Raw genomic sequence first — 16,908 nt, forward strand, 5'->3', positions numbered from 1 at the left:
ACGAGAGACAGTATGGAAGAGTGGTTACAGTGTCCGACTGGGATCTGGGAGACCTAGATTTGAATCCCCCACTCTGTCATGGAAGCATCCCGGGGGATCTTGGGCCCGGGCACACCCTCTCAGCCCTAACCTACCTCACAGGGTTCTTGTGAGGATTAAAATAGAGAAGAGAACGGTGTGAGCTGCTTCAGGTCCCCGCTGGGGAGAAAAAGAAGGCAGAAGTCAAATACATAAATACAGTGACTTTCCAGTCTGTCAGGTCCCTTCCCTTTGGGCTTCCCAGAAACATATGACAACCATTTTGTTCCAGGGGATACTGGGTGTTTTTTTTAAAATGCCTCGAAAGCAGTTTTATTCTATAGATTCTGCTGTTGCCCACAGATTTCACAACTGCTGGTGTTTGTGCTTCTTTCTGTTTCTTCCCCCCCCACCCCACTGCTGGTTAAAAAAATTTATTACTTTTTAAAAATCCATTGTTTTATTTTGTTTTAAACAGTTTATCTTGAGGGTCATTTTTTTATACCACCTTCCTCCGAGAGGAATTTCCTCCCTCTCCCCTTCCCATTTTGTTCTCACAACAACCCTGTGAGGTAGGCGAGACCTGGAGAAAGAGTGGCCAGCCCAGGGTCACCTAGTGCGGTCCACCCATTCTCCATTTTATTCTCACAACAACCCTGTGAGGAAAGTGGGGCTTAGAAAATGAGTGACGAGCCCACGTTCACCCAGTGAAGTCCTCCCATTCTTCATTTTGTCCCCACAAGAACTCTGTGAGGTACGTGAGGCCTAGAGAAAAAGTGGTCAGCCCAAAGTCACCCATTGAAGTCCTCCTCCATTTTATCCCCACAAGAACTTTGTGAGGTACGTGAGGCCTAGAGAAAGAATGGTCAGCCCAAAGTCACCCATTGAGGTCCTCCTCGATTTTGTCCCTACAAGAACTGTGAGGTACGCGAGGCCTAGAGAAAGAGTGGTCAGCCCAAAGTCACCCATTGAGGCCCTCCTCCATTTTGTCCCCACAAGAACTCTGTGAGGTACGTGAGGCCTAGAGAAAGAGTGGTCAGCCCAAAGTCACCCATTGAGGTCCTCCTCCATTTTGTCCCCACAAGAACTGTGAGGTACGCGAGGCCTAGAGAAAGAGTGGTCAGCCCAAAGTCACCCATTGAGGTCCTCCTCCGTTTTGTCCCCACAAGAACTCTGTGAGGTACGTGAGGCCTAAAGAAAGAGTGGTCAGCCCATAGTCACCCATTGAGGTCCTCCCGTTCTCCATTTTGTCCTTACTTATTCTCTAGGCGAGGCCTAGGGAATAAGTGACAAGCCCAGGGTCACCCGGTGTGGTCCTCCCATTCTCCATTGTGTTCTGTGAGGTAGTTTGAGCTAAGAAAGCTTGAGTGGCCAATTTTCATGTTGTGATCTTCTGACTGAGGAAAAGCTTGACCCAAGGTCTCCGTAGCCCAACACTGTAAGCACTATCCCAGATTACATGTGTTCTTTTTGTAATGCTTGAAAAAAATTTTTTTGCTGTATAGTGCTTGGTTTTGTAATGGGTGTGAGAAAAAAAGAGGGAAAGAATTTTTTAAAAAATCAATAAATGCAAGCATTTCCTGCCTGCTTTCCTACCAGTGGGATGCATGGAATCTTCAGTCAGTCCGTCTCTTGTTCACCTCGTTCCTCCCGGCTCTCTGCCTTTCAGGACGTGGCCCGGCTGATTGTGGAGCGCTCCACCATCATGTCTCACCTCTTCTCGAAGCTCTCCTACTGCTCGGAGTCGGACGCCGTCCTGGTGGCCCTGCTCTCCGTCTTCTCGCGCTATGTGCAGCGCATGCGCCAGAGCAAGGAGGGCGACGAGATGTACAACTGGGTGAGCGCTCCTTTCCCCCCCCTGCATTCGCTCACTTCCCTTGGAATTTGCACACCTTTTAGACACTCCTTTCCTTTTCCTTCCATGCTCCTTTTTTGCAGTCGGATTCCCAGGATCAGGTTTTCCTCCGCTGGATAAGTGGGGAAACGGCAACGATGCACATCCTCGTAGTCCACGCCATGGTGATTCTGCTAACGTTGGGGCCCCCTCGAGGTGAATGTCTTTGGCTAATTCTACATTCATGTTTGGGTCTGATTTTCTGAGCGCTGAAATCGCCTTCTGGAAATCCGGAGTATATTTTTTTTCATCTACACTCAAAATTTTGCTCCTGGACTTCCCCTCCACACTTGCTTGCTTTACTGGAGGGGGGGAGTGGGGCAGGTTTAAGAGTCTCTCTCGGCTTGACTTCGCGAACGAAGATCCAAGAAGGGTGCAGCAGTCCACGTCTGCTGCAGGCTCGCTGGTGGCTGACAAGACCAATGCGGGACAGGCAGGTCCGGCCACAGCGGCTGCAGGGAAAAGTCTGATTTGGCGTTGGTGCTGTAGCAGTGCGATTCTTCCTCAATCTCCTTTTGTCCTCAAGACCAGCTATGCGTGCGTTCTCAAAGGAAGAGACAGCCTGGTGGATGGTGTGCCTCCATGCTTTGCGATCTGAGGCTAGGTCAGACCACTGGTGATGGTTGATGCGACAGGTGCCAAGGGATTTCTTCAAGGAGTCCTTGTACCTCTTCTTTGGTGCCCCTCTATTTCGATGGCCGGTGGAAAGTTCGCCATACAGAGCAATCTTTGTTCTTTCTTTCTTTCTTTCTTTGTTCTTTCTTGAGAAACGAGTTTATTGCCCTGTTTCCCAGGAAAGACATCATCTTTATGGTCCTGTGGAATGCGCTTCCTGGAAAACCCTCAATCAAAAGTAGTCTTGGAAAGTCAGGGGCAACTCCGTGCTGAAAATGGTGTCAGAGCCAATTCAGGAATTTAAATGTAAATCACAGTCAAAACACCGGAGCAAGACAGAAGTCAAGGCACATTGTAATGTAGATGATCACTTTTGAAAGCGCAGCATTACTGGATCTTTTGCCCAGTGTAAAATCAGCCATTGTGTGCAACGTAAGCAATTAGAAATGGATTTCTGTGGGTCGTGGATTCGGGGATGCCCTTCTCCGTCGCCCACCCGATGCCCTGGAGATGGTACTTGGGTGGGTCTTCATTCTTCGAGCTCAGCTCAAGAGAATCTGGGAAGGGGTCCTGAAAAAGAATCCCTGGGGAATTTCTAACAATAGGTATTGGTGAGAATGCAGAAAACAACGCAGCTGCTTTGTTTTAGTTTAGTTCATTCACAGCCCAAGCCAGCTTTTAAAACAGTAAAATCATACAAAATTAAAGCTGCATGTCCATAAAATGGTATTTAAAAAAGGCATACAATACTGTTGTAAAACTACAAATATAACAGGACATGACAGTCAAAGCAAACAGATTGGCAAAAGGTATTTAGCCATTTCCTGACTGAATCGTTAGAGTTTTCCTTATTCTTGTGGCAAGCCAGCCAAATTTTGCTAATTTGTATGTAATCATCAAGAAGATTCTTAAGGAGTTGCAGTTTTTGACTACCGGTAAAAGGCATGGCCGTGGAAAGTGGAAGTGCTTTGTGACGATCATTAGAAATCTCACAGTCAAATATGACACGGACTAAAGATTTGATACCATCATTGCAGCAGGGACATCATCGTTTCGCAGCTGCTTTAGTTGAATCTTTTGGCCGCCTTTTCGTTTGTGAAAGATCCTTGAATTTCACAGATGCAAAACAGAGGCCTGTTCAGAAAGTAAAACTAACGGCTTCTACAATTCTAGAAATCCATAACCTTAGACTCTTTTATACCACCCCTCGGAAATGGGCAGAGCGGAATAAAGTACACAGACGTAGTTGAGTTTCATTAACAAGGAGCCCAAGATCGCACGTCTCTTGGCGCAGAATTCGGACACCTGGAGAATTTCTGACACTCTGAAAACAGCGCAGTTATTTGTCTGAAACGTTTCTGTGCTGCTTTCCCACCCCGTCAGGGCCGACAAGCTGTCGAACAGGAAAAAAAAATTAAAATGTTCGATTGGTTGAAATATAGTTAAAAGTATAAAATGATATAATTAGAAACACGAGTAAGCAGCAGTGGGCCATGAACCGTTACTGAGGATATGCCAGATGAAAGAAAGAAGAACATAAGAGAAGCCATGTTGGATCAGGCCAGAGGCCCCTCCAGTCCAACACTCTGTGTCACATAAGAACATAAGAGAAGCCATGTTGGATCAGGCCAGTGGCCCATTCAGTCCAACCCTCTGTGTCACATAAGAACATAAGAGAAGCCATGTTGGATCAGGCCAACGGCCCATCCAACACTCTGTATCACACAGTGGCCAATAATTTATATACACACACATATATATACACACTGTGGCTAATAGCCACTGATGGATCTCTGTTCTATATGCTTATCCATTCCCCTCTTGAAGCGGTCTATGCTTGTAGCCGCCGCCACCTCCTGTGGCAGTGAATTCCACATGTTAATCACCCTTTGGGTGAAGAAGTACCTCCTTCTATCTGTTCTAACCCGACTGCTCAGCAATTTCATCAAATGCCCCCAAGTTCTTGTATTGTGAGAAAGGGAGAAAAGGACTTCTTTCTCTACCTTCTCCATCCCATGCATCATCTTGTAAGTCTTTACACTCTGGCAAAAAACACCGATAGAGGGAGACTGTCACGACTCGGGGGGGGGTCTGACCAATTGCTGCCACCACTCTGGGTTAAGGGTTCCCCTTGAGAAGGCCCAGAGTTCCTTCCTAAGCCCTTCAGGCCTCCTTTAGCTTAGGCCAAATAGTAATTCCAGATAAGATTAAATTCACGAGGACCAGGCAGAGTGAACAACAGACAAAAAAAAAAAGGTTTTATTTAAAAGATCAGTCAGTGTAATATAACAAACAAGGTGCATTAAACAGTAAAAGGGGTGAACGAAAAATAGCAAAGTGCCCTAACGCGCCTGCACTTACTGTCCCTAGACTGTCTCAGTCGGACCTGGGCCTACTCACCCTTCCTCTAAGGGCGAGGGTCTCTTCCTTGCAGCAGCTCTTCCTCAGCTCTGCCTCCTAGGAAAAGAACACCCCCTGCCTGGCCTTGGCCTTTTTATGTTCTCTTCCCAAGCCCCACCCCTCTCTGGGCCAGTTTCCCTCCGAAACCTTGTCACCCAATCAGAGGGACAGGGGGGATCCTGGGAAATGTAGGCTTTTCAGTATAATTCCAAGGCAGGCTTCTCTGGAGCCTGTAGGCCTCACTAGGCCCAGGATCACGACAGACAGACGAATCTCCCTGTGGAGGGGGGTTCCAGAGTTTTGGGGCCACCACTGAGGTGGCCCTTTTTTGGGCTGCCACCCATCTAATTTCAGATGGTGGGGGCAACCAAAGCAAGACCTCCCCCTCCCAAAACGCCTGGAGTGGCCGGGCTCGATCGTATCCATTTGGATAGTTTTTGCGGTTCCACTTGTCACGGGTTGCCTGCAGAATTTCCAGTTATTGTGCACAAGCAAGAGAAAAACCGAACACTTCTTTTACCTCCGTCCTTCTCTTATAAAGCTGGGGACGGCGACTTCTACACGCTGCTGGACATCTGGTTCCCTGAGAAGAAGCCGGTTCCCACGGCGTTCCTGGTGGACACTTCAGAAGAAGCCCTGCTTCTGCCAGATTGGCTAAAGCTGCGGATGATCCGCTCGGAGGTTCCACGGTTGGTGGATGCCGGTAAGATGGTCCTGCAGGGTAGGCACAGGGGGCGTCTCTGCTCGTACTTCCATGTGCACTTCTGTGAATGCGGCATGCTGCGCAGCTCAGCAGCAGGAGGGAGGGGTGTGGGTTCTGTACTCCATGGGAGCTGGCATGGTGTAAAGACTAGGATCTGAGAGACCCAGGTTCAAATCCTCACTTTGCAACGGGAGCTGCATTGGTCCACAGTAAAAGAGATCGCCAAGTCCCAGTTTGAATCTCTCCTTTGCCCTGGAAGCTCACTTGATGTCCTCAGGCGCGCTCTCTCCACTTAACCTACCTCATAGGGTTGTTGTGTCAGTCAATCAGTGTTTATTACGATCAAGGATAAGCTATCTGAAATACAGTCGCAGGTAAAAAAAATTCCAGGTAAGATTAAATTCATTACAAGATAAGCCAAATATAAAAATATAAAAGGGTTGTTGTGAGGATTTTTTAAATTCTATTTTTTTTTCTATCCCTCCCTCTCTGCTAGTAGTCTCAGAGCGGCTAACTGTCAAATATTATTTTAAAAACAATACAACCCTTAAAACTACTAAAATCATTAAAACACAACCACCATGGTGCTACATAACTTAATGGCAGATTTCAGTACAGTCCAGGATAAAAGGGAAGCAAGGAGAATAGAATCACAGAGTTGGAAGGTACTTCCAGGGTCATCTAGTCCAACCCCCTGCAGAATGCAGGAAACTCACAAACACTTCCCCCTAAATTCACGGGATATTCATTGCTGCCAGATGGCCATCCAGCCTCTGTTGAAAAACCTCCAAGGAAGGAGAGCCCACCACCTCCTGAGGAAGCCTGTTCCACTGAGGAACCGCTCTAAACTCACAAACCCCTCCCCCTAAATTCACAGGATCTTCATTGCTGTCAGATGGCCATCCAGCCTCTGTTGAAAAACCTCCAAGGAAGGAGAGCCCACCACCTCCCGAGGAAGCCTGTTCCACTGAGCAACCGCTCTAAACTCACAAACCCCTCCCCCTAAATTCACAGGATCTTCATTGCTGCCAGATGATCATCCAGCCTCTGTTTAAAAACCTCCAAGGAAGGAGAGCCCGCCACCTCCCGAGGAAGCCTGTTACACTGAGGAACCACTCTAAACTCACAAACCCCTCCCCCTAAATTCACAGGATCTTCATTGCTGCCAGATGGCCATCTAGCCTCTGTTTAAAAACCTCCAAGGAAGGAGAGCCCACCACCTCCTGAGGAAACCTGTTCCACTGAGGAACTGCTCTAAGGGTCAGGAAGTTCTTCCTAATGTTGAGCCGGAAACACTTTTGATTTAATTTCAACCCATTGGTTCTGGTCCTACCTTCTGGGGCCAAAGAAAACGATTCCACACCCTCCTCTATAGGACAGCCCTTCAAGTACTTGAAGATGGGGATCCTATCTCCTCTCAGCTGCCTCCTCTCCAGGCTGAACATCCCCAACTCATAGAATCAGAGAACCATTGTATCATAGAGTTGGAAAGTACCTCCAGGGTCATCTAGTCCAACCCTCTGCACAATGCAGGAAACTCACAAACACCTCCCCCTAAATTCACAGGATCTTCATTGTTGTCAGATGGCCATCTAGCCTCTGTTTAAAAACTCCCAAGAAGGAGAGCCCATCACCTCCTGAGGAAGCCTGCTCCACTGAGGAATGGCTCCAATTTTCAGGAATGTTGAGCCGGAAACTCTTTTGATTTAATTTCAACCCATTGGTTCTGGTCCTACCTTCTGGGGTCACAGAAAACGATTCCACACCCTTTTCTATAGGACAGCCCTTCAAGTACTTGAAGATGGGGATCCAATCACCTCTCAGCCGCCTCCTCTCCAGGCTAAACTTCCCCAACTCGTAGAATCAGAGAACCGTTGAATCATAGAGTTGGAAAGTACCTCCAGGGTCATCTAGTCCAACCCTCTGCACAGTGCAGGAAACTCACAAACACCTCCCCCTAAATTCACAGGATCCTCATTGCTGTCAGATGGCCATCTAGCCTGTGTTTAAAAACCTCCAAGGAAGGAGAGCCCACCACCTCCCAAGGAGGAAGGCTGTTCCACTGAGGAACTGCTCTAAACTCACAAATCCCTCCCCCTAAATTCACAGGCTCCTCATTGCTGTCAGATGGCCATCTAGCCTCTGCTTAAAAACTTCCAAGGAAGGAGAGCCCACCACCTCCCGAGGAGGAAGCCCGTTCCACCGAGGAACCGCTCTAATGGTACAAAGTTCTTCCTAATGTTGAGCCGGAAGGAAGGAAGGAATAGAATCATAGAGTTGGAAGGGACTTCCAGGGTCATCTTGTCCAACCCCCTGCACAATGCAGGAAACTCACAAACACCTCCCCCTAAATTCACAGGCTCCTCATTGCTGTCAGATGGCCATCTAGCCTCTGCTTAAAAACCTCCAAGGAAGGAGAGCCCACCACCTCCCGAAGAGGAAGCCTGTTCCACCGAGGAACTGCTCTAATGGTACAAAGTTCTTCCTAATGTTGAGCCGGAAGGAAGGAAGGAATAGAATCATAGAGTTGGAAAGTACCTCCAGGGTCATCTAGTCCAACCCTCTGCACAGTGCAGGAAACCCACAAATACCTACCCCAAATTCACAGGATCTTCATGTAGGCCAGTTTGGTTCCTCACTGGGGAGAAAGGCAGAAGATAAAGGGAGTAAATTAATAAACTTTAGAAGGCAAGGGCTTCCTTCTGCCATTCCAGAGAGCTTCCAGGTTCCATTTGTGGGTAGTTTGATGTGGGAACTGAGATGAATCCTCCATGTTGACTGGCATGAAAGTGGGTTTTTAATGCCCCGGTACCAACTGGAAATTTAAGCTTTCAATTGCATCTTTTTCAGTTCCCGCCACAATCGTCTCCCGTGGCAAGCTGAGGCAGTTAAAGAACCCCACAAGAGCCTTGATTAAAGCGATATGGATTTAACGGGCGTTCACGGTGTGACTCCTCAGTATGGTCTCAGCCTAGGCAGAGGAGAAGGGAGCCAGCTTGCTCCTGTCTCTCTCCCCTTGTAACAGCTAGCAAATAGGCCCCTGTCCTGAAGAGGCTGCAGTTTAAAATTGGACGGGGGGGGGGCAGGAAAGGGATTGAAGGGAGGTGAGGGGGAAGATGGGAATGAGGGTCAGGGAAGGAGGACAGAGGGAGCTTCCTCTCCAGGCTAAACATCCAGAGAGCCAGTTTGGTGTAGTGGTTAAGCGTGCGGACTCTTATCTTGGAGAACCGGGTTTTATTCCCCACTCCTCCACTTGCAGCTGCTGGAATGGCCTTGGGTCAGCCAGAGCTCTGGCAGAGGTTGTCCTTGAAAGGGCAGCTGCTGTGAGAGCCCTCTCAGCCCCCACCCACCTCACAGGGTGTCTGTTGTGGGGGAGGAAGGGAAAGGAGATTGTAGGCCGCTCTGAGACTCTGTCCTTGAAAGGGCAGCTGCTGTGAGAGCCCTCTCCAGCCCCACCCACCTCACAGGGTGTCTGTTGTGGGGGAGGAAGGGAAAGGAGATTGTAGGCCACTCTGAGACTCTGTCCTTGAAAGGGCAGCTGCTGTGAGAGCCCTCTCCAGCCCCACCCACCTCACAGGGTGTCTGTTGTGGGGGAGGAAGGGAAAGGAGATTGTGAGCCGCTCTGAGACTCTGTCCTTGAAAGGGCAGCTGCTGTGAGAGCCCTCTTGAGCCCCACCCACCTCACAGGGTGTTTGTTGTGGGGGAGGAAGGTAGAGGAGATTGTGAGCTGCTCTGAGACTCTTTGGAGTGGAGGGCGGGATATAAATCCAATATCTTCTTCTTCGTTGTCTTTGGGGAGCTTTTGATCTTGGTGTTTATGGCCCCCAGTCCTCGGGGATGGCAAAAACCAGGGGCTCCCACTGCGCAAGAGGAATTTGAACCCTACGCATTCTGACTCCAGGAGGGGGTGTGTGTGTGTTTGCTTCAGCCCTCCAGGACCTCGAGCCCCAGCAGCTACTCCTCTTCGTCCAGTCCTTCGGCATCCCCGTCTCCAGCATGAGCAAACTCCTGCAGTACCTGGATCAGGCCGTCTCCCACGACCCTCAGACTCTGGAGCAGAACATCATGGACAAGAGTAAGGGAGGCGTTTGCCGCGGAGGGGCGTGCTTTTAAAACCGGCCCTTCCTGGTGCCTTCAAAATCTGTATTGTGTCGGGTGGGAGCAGGTTTTTTGTAGCAGGAGATCCTTTGCATATTAGGCCACGCCCCCCTGATGCAGCCAATCCTCCAAGAGCTTACAGGGCTCTTAGTACACGGCCTACTGCAAGCTGCAGGAGGATTGGCTGCATCAGAGAGTGTGGCCTAATATGCAAAGGAGTTCTTGTTACAAAAAAAGCCCTGGGTGGGCAGCATCCGGGTGTGCATTTGTTGTGGCTTCCACAGGATCTATGGAGAAAAAAATAGGATGTTTGTTTGGGGAGGAAGCGTTTGGCTCCCTAAAAATTGCAGCCTTTTTATTTACACGCACACACACCAGTCCCTAGCCCCCATGGCTATTCAGATGGGGTGGAGCAGGGCTTTTTTTGTAGCAGGAACTCCTTTGCATATTAGGCCATGCCCCCCTGATGTAGCCAATCCTCCAAGAGCTTACAGGGCTCTTCGTACAGGGCCTACTGCAAGCTGCAGGAGGATTGGCTGCATCAGGGAGTGTGGCCTAATATGCAAAGGAGTTCTTGTTACAAAAAATGCCCTGGGTGGGCAGCGACCGGGTGTGCATTTGTTGTGGCTTCCACGGGATCTATGGAGAAAAGAATAGGATGTTTGTTTGCGGAGGAGGCATTTGGCTTCCTAAAAATTGCAGCCTTTTCATTTACACGCACGCACACCAGTTCCTAGCCCGCATGGCTATTCAGATAGGGTGTAGCAGGGCTTTTTTTTGTAGCAGGAACTCCTTTGCATATTAGGCCACACACCCCTGATGTAGCCAGTCCTCCTGGAGCTTACAGTAGGCCCTGTAAGAAGAGCCCTGTAAGGAATTCTAGCAGGACCTCCTTTGCCTATTAGGCCACACACCCCTGATGTAGCCAATCCTCCTGGAGCTTACAGCAGGCCCTGTACGAAGAGCCCTGTAAGGAATTCTAGCAGGACCTCCTTTGCATATGAGGCCACACCCCCGTGATGCAGCCAATCCTCCTGGAGCTTACAGCAGGCCCTGTACGAAGAGCCCTGTAAGGAATTCTAGCAGGACCTCCTTTGTCTATTAGGCCACACACCCCTGATGCAGCCAATCCTCCTGGAGCTTACAGCAGGCCCTGTACGAAGAGCCCTGTAAGGAATTCTAGCAGGACCTCCTTTGCCTATTAGGCCACACACCCCTGATGCAGCGAATCCTCCTGGAGCTTACAGTAGGCCCTGTACTAAGAGCCCTGTAAGGAATTCTAGCGGGATATCCTTTGCATATGAGGCCACACACCCCTGATGCAGCCAATCCTCCTGGAGCTTACAGTAGGCCCTGTACGAAGAACCCTGTAAGGAATTCTAGCAGGACCTCCTTTGCCTGTTAGGCCACACACCCCTGATGCAGCCAATCCTCCTGGAGCTTCCAGCAGGCCGTGTATGAAGAGCCCTGTAAGGAATTCTAGCAGGACCTCCTTTGCCTATTAGGCCACACCCCCCTGATGCAGCCAGTCCTCCTGGAGCTTCCAGCAGGCCCTGTACGAAGAGCCCTGTAAGGAATTCTAGCAGGACCTCCTTTGCATATGAGGCCACACACCCCTGATGCAGCCAATCCTCCTGGAGCTCTCAGCAGGCCCTGTAAGAAGAGCCCTGTAAGCTCTTGGAGAATTGTCTACATCAGGGGTGTGTGGCCTAATATGCAAAGGAGTTCCTGCTCCCAAAAAAAAATCCTGGGGGGGAAGGAGCGTATGGGTTAGTTTTCCGTGAACTTGGCTGGGGGAGGGGGGAAGGCGCTCCCTGGGAACAGCAAAAGAGTTGCCACTTTGCAAAACCAGAGACATTACAAGCATGAATTGTGGAATAAACCCGGCCCTTTTTGAGCAGGAACGCCGTTCCGGTTGTGGTCTAATACGCAAATGAGTTCCCGCTGGGCTTTTTCCTACAAAAAAGCCCTGTGTGAAATAATGATGTTGATGTCAGAGGGAGTGGTTTAATATGCAAATGAGTCCCTGCTAGGCTTTTTCTACCAAAAAAAGCCCTGGGAATAAATGATAAAACAGGATGCAGATAATTTCCCCATGTTCTGCCGTTCCCAGCTTTGAAGCATCTCGTTGGACTTCATTTGTTCATCGAGGAGAAAAGGGGGGTTATAAACGGAGTCGACAACAAATTAAGCAGCTTGGGCCTGATTTGAACCGAGCAGCCGCCTTCTGCTTCCTCCCATAGGTCATCACTAGCTCCGAGTAAGATCGTAGTTTTGCAGAGCCCAAGAATTTGCTGTAGCCTGGTGAACAATTTGTTTGTCACCAGCCAGCAGTCCAGACACTGGGGCACTGCAGAGCGAGGGTTTCCCAGGGCACGCCGGTTGACTTGGACTTGCACTATGTAATCCGCTGCAAGAAAAAGGGAATTCTCAGGCATGAGTTCCCAGGATAGGGTAAAAGCTAGATGCCGGAATCCTAGAGCCAAGGTGATTTTGAGCGCAGCTGAGCTGACCTGCTGGGAGACAGAAGAGCGTCTGACGTGTGGCCATATTCCTCGTGGGAAGGGCGCACTGACCCGATCATTCTCTTTCAGACTACATGGCTCACCTCGTCGAGGTCCAGCATGAGAGGGGAGCGACGGGGGGACAGACCTTCCACTCGCTTCTCACCACCTCCTTGCTCCCGCGCCGAGGTAATTGGGGCCTTTGCTTTTCGCCTTAGCAACAGATCAGACTGGGCTTTCCTACTTCCCATTTTTCCAGTCTTGGCACCAGTGACTCAGACTTCTCTGCATGTAGAAAACTAGTTTCTCAGGAGAAAGCTCAGGCTAGGAGCTTTTTCCATGAGTTGCTGGTTTGGGCAGGCAAGGGGCTTTTTTCAGTTTTTTGTTTGTTCTAATGTGCATTCAGGTATGCAGTCCCTCATCCGTATGTGGGGAGGGGCTGGTGGCTCCAGTGGTAGAGCCTCTGCTTGCCACGCAGAAGGTCCCAGGTTCAGTCCCCAGCATCTCCAGTTCAAGGGACCGAGCAGGTGATAGGAAAGACTTCTGCCTGAGCCCTTGGAGAGCCGCTGCCAGTCTGAGTAGACAGTTCTGACTTTGATGGACCCAGGGTCTGACTCAGTCTAAGGCAGCTTCTTGGGTTCATGATGGTCGGGGAAGGGGCTGTGGCTCAGTGGTAGAGCATCCGCTTGGGGTGCAGAAGGTCCCAGGTTCAATCCCCAGCACCTCCAACTAAAAAGGGTCCACGCAAGTAGGCGTGAAGAACCTCAGCTTGAGACCCTGGAGAGCCATGAATGGGGCTGTGGCTCAGTGGTAGAGCATCTGCTTGCGGTGCAGAAGGTCCCAGGTTCAATCCCCGGCATCTCCAACTAAAAAGGGTCCAGGCAAGTAGGTGTGAAAAACCTCAGCTTGAGACCCTGGAGAGCTGCTGCCAGTCTGAGTAGACAATACTGACTTTGATGGACCGAGGGTCCGATTCAGTATAAGGCAGCTTCATATATGAGGCAGGGACGGTGGCTCAGTGGCTGAGGATCTGCTTGGTAAGCAGAAGTTCCCAGGTTCAATCCCCAGCATCTGCAACTAAAAAGGGTCCAGGCAAAGAGGTGTGAAAAACCTCAGCTTGAGACCCTGGAGAGCTGCTGCCAGTCTGAATAGACAAGACTGACATTGATGGACCATGAGGGTCTGATTCAGTAGAAGGCAGCTTCATATGTTCATATGTATGAAAATTGAAACCCATTCTAAAGTGGGACAGTGGCTCAGTGGTAGAGCATCTGTTTGTGGTGCAGAAGGTCCCAGGTTCAATCCCCGGCATCTCTGATTCCAAAGAATCAGGTGGAGAACGGCTGCTGGTCTGGGCAGACGGGGCTGACCTTGATGGAACAGAATCATAGAGTCTGAAGGGACCTCCAGGGTCATCTAGTCCAACCCCCTGTACAGTGCAGGAAATTCACAAACACCTCTCCCTAAATTCACAGGATCCTCATTGCTGTCAGATGGCCACCTAGCCTCTGTTTGTTTGTTTGTTTGTTTGTTTATTACTTTAAATTTATATTTTGCAAACCTCCAAGGAGGGAAGTTTGTAAAATACAAACCTCCAAATACCAAACCTCCACGGAAGAAGGACCAAGGGTCTGATTCAGCAAAAGGCAGATTCATGTGTTCACACATGTGTCTGTGCAACTTTTTAACCTTGAAAGACATAAATACTTGGCTGTAATCTCTCTGCAGACAGCGACGAAGCTTCCCGGCCAAAAATGAGTCTCGAGGCTCCCCAGGGCCAGGGCAGAATCCGGGCTCTGGCCCAGATACGAGTCTTGACCCCTGAGGATGACCTGGCGACCATCCTCCTTCAGGTAAGCCCTCACCCCCCAACAGAGCGGAGAGGAGGCCCTGTGTGCAACTTTCCTCACAGGTCGGGCCTCAGAAATGTGCCCCACCCCCCAAGCTGGGTCACCTTATCCAGTCTGATCTCATTTCCAGTGAGGTGTGCCAGGCTGGCTTTGGACTACAGAAGGGGTGGCCAGACTTGCTTAACATAAGAGCCACAAAGAATAAACATCAGATGTTTGAGAGTCACGAGGGAGGGAGGGAGGGAGGGAAGGAAGATGGGGAGGGAGAGGTGGAAATAAAGCAACTTTAAATGCCTTCTCCAAGCAGGCTGACGGAGAGGTGGGGGGCTTTGAGAGCCACACAATAGGTGTGAAAGAGCCACATGTAGCTCCCGAGCCACAGTTTGGCCACCCCTGCGTTACAGACAAGCAGGGTATGGTTTGTCCACTAACAACTGAGCAATTCAAGGGTAGACTCTGTCTAAACATGGAGGTTTCATTCAGCCATTATCAGTCATAGCGGCTGATAAGAACATAAGAGAAGCCATGTTGGATCAGGCCAGTGGCCCATCCAGTCCAACACTCTGTGTCACACAGTGGCCAAAAATTTATGTATATATATATCCATATACACACTGTGGCTAAGAGCCACTGATGGACCTCTGCTCCATATTTTATCCAATCCCCTCTTGAAGCTGTCTATGCTTGTAGCCGCCACCACCTCCTGTGGCAGTGAATTCCACATGTTAATCACCCTTTGGGTGAAGAAGGACTTCCTTTTATCCGTTCTAACCCGACTGCTCAGCAGTTTCATCGAATGCCCACAAGTTCTTGTATTGTGAGAAAGGGAGAAAAGTACTTCTTTCTCTACCTTCTCCATCCCAAGCATAATCTTGTAAACCTCTATCCTGTCACCCCGCAGGCGACGTTTCTCCAAGCTAAAGAGCCCCAAGCGTTTTAACCTTTCTTCATAGGGAAAGTGTTCCAAACCTGTAATCATTCTAGTTGCCCTTTTCTGCACATTTTCCAATGCTATAATAGACCACGGAATCCGTCTGCTGTCTTAATCTTAAAATATGAAGCCATCTAAACCAATGGCTGTTGGTACATCTTGTGGCAGTGAGTTGCACAGAGGGGGTGTAGCCTCCCCCACCCCCTTTTGCTATCTCTCCTCATATTCCCAAACACCTGGGTCCAATCATCACTGTCCCTGTAGGGGAAGGGTGTCCAACTCATTTCTCATGAGGGCCAGATCTGACATAAATGAGACCTTGTGGGGCCAGGCTGTGTGTGGCATAAAATGTAATTCCGGGTTGCAGAGACAAAATTTTTATAAAGGACAAACCCCTTCTCACATTTTGACATATTACTGTTTTATTGCTTTCTCGTGGGGCTGGAGAGCCAGTTTGGTGTAGTGGTTAAGTGTGCGGACTCTTACCTGGGAGAACCGGGTTTGATTCCCCACTCCTCCGCTTGCACCTGCTGGAATGGCCTTGGGTCAGCCATAGCTCTGGCAGAGGTTGTCCTTGAAAGGGCAGCTGCTGTGAGAGCCTTCTCCAGCCCCACCCACCTCACAGGGTGTCTATTGTGGGGGAGGAAGGGAAAGGAGATTGTAGGCCGTTCTGAGACTGTCCTCGAAAGGGCAGCTGCTGTGAGAGCCCTCTCCAGTCCCACCCACCTCACAGGGTGTCTGTTGTGGGGGAGGAAGGTAAAGGAGATTGTGAGCCGCTCTGAGACTCTGTCCTTGAAAGGGCAGCTGCCGTGAGAGCCCTCTCCAGCCCCACCCACCTCACAGGGTGTCTGTTGTGGGGGAGGAAGGTAAAGGAGATTGTGAGCCGCTCTGAGACTCTGTCCTTGAAAGGGCAGCTGCCGTGAGAGCCCTCTCCAGCCCCACCCACCTCACAGGGTGTCTGTTGTGGGCGAGGAAGGGAAAGGAGATTGTGAGCCGCTCTGAGCCTCTGTCCTTGAAAGGGCAGCTGCTGTGAGAGCCCTCTCCAGCCCCACCCACCTCACAGGGTGTCTGTTGTGGGGGAGGAAGATAAAAGAGATTGTGAGCCGCTCTGAGACTCTTCGGAGTGGAGGGCGGGATATAAATCCAATATCTTCTTCTTCTTCTTCTCCACCCACCTCACAGGGTGTCTGTTGTGGGGGAGGAAGGTAAAGGAGATTGTGAGCCGCTCTGAGACTCTTCGGAGTGGAGGGCGGGATATAAATCCAATATCTTCTTCTTCTTCTTCTTCTTCTTCTTCTTCTTCTCATGCTACCCAGATCAAAGGTTTGCTCAATTGGTTAATTTTACTGTTCTGTCATTGGATTTCCACCGTTTTGCATTCTAAACCACTGCCTACCAGCTATATGTAGGTCTGCTCACTGTACCTGATTCCTCGTCTGATGAGGTGTGCTTAGAGCACACGAAAGCTGACATTCTGAATAAAACTTTGTTGGTCTTAAAGGTGCGCCTTGACTCTTACTTTGTCCTACTGCTTCGTATCAATACGGCCGCCCACTTGGGTCTACAGACAAACACAATTAAAGGGTTTTTGTTATAAAAAACTTAAAATACACTTAAAAGATTAGCACTCTTGCAATATTTTGCTTATTTAACAGTTTCTGATAACTAACATCTTTTGCTCTGAACTATTCCATCAAAATCTAGAGACAATGTCTGTGCTGTAGCAATCTTAGGTATGCTGTTCAGGTGTTGTTCAGATGTATATCTGTAAGTTGCACACCTGCTTTTGATTTATTTGACATTCGTTACTGAAATCTCGTGGTCAACGCTTTGAGCCTAAGACCTAGGGGGAACACATGAAACGGCCGGGCATTGCGGGTTTTGTGCGCAACAGT

At 49.6% G+C, this 16,908-nt stretch overlaps 1 protein-coding gene and 1 non-coding gene across 2 annotated transcripts in view; both read left to right on the plus strand.

Moving 5' to 3' along the window:
- INTS1 (integrator complex subunit 1) overlaps nucleotides 1–16,908 on the plus strand; it is a 122,637-nt gene that overhangs the window by 62,559 nt on the left and 43,170 nt on the right. The window contains exons 24-29 of the mRNA XM_060260485.1: nucleotides 1,688–1,855; nucleotides 1,957–2,068; nucleotides 5,469–5,630; nucleotides 9,559–9,705; nucleotides 12,323–12,421; nucleotides 13,961–14,085. Of these exons, the coding sequence (XP_060116468.1) occupies nucleotides 1,688–1,855; nucleotides 1,957–2,068; nucleotides 5,469–5,630; nucleotides 9,559–9,705; nucleotides 12,323–12,421; nucleotides 13,961–14,085 (813 nt within the window). The remainder of the gene's footprint in view (nucleotides 1–1,687; nucleotides 1,856–1,956; nucleotides 2,069–5,468; nucleotides 5,631–9,558; nucleotides 9,706–12,322; nucleotides 12,422–13,960; nucleotides 14,086–16,908) is intronic.
- TRNAR-GCG (transfer RNA arginine (anticodon GCG)) lies at nucleotides 13,026–13,097 on the plus strand. Its single transcript has one exon. It is a non-coding gene; the product is annotated as a tRNA-Arg (tRNA).

The sequence above is a fragment of the Heteronotia binoei genome, chromosome 20 (assembly GCF_032191835.1).
Source record: "Heteronotia binoei isolate CCM8104 ecotype False Entrance Well chromosome 20, APGP_CSIRO_Hbin_v1, whole genome shotgun sequence".
Lineage (NCBI taxonomy): Eukaryota > Metazoa > Chordata > Lepidosauria > Squamata > Gekkonidae > Heteronotia > Heteronotia binoei.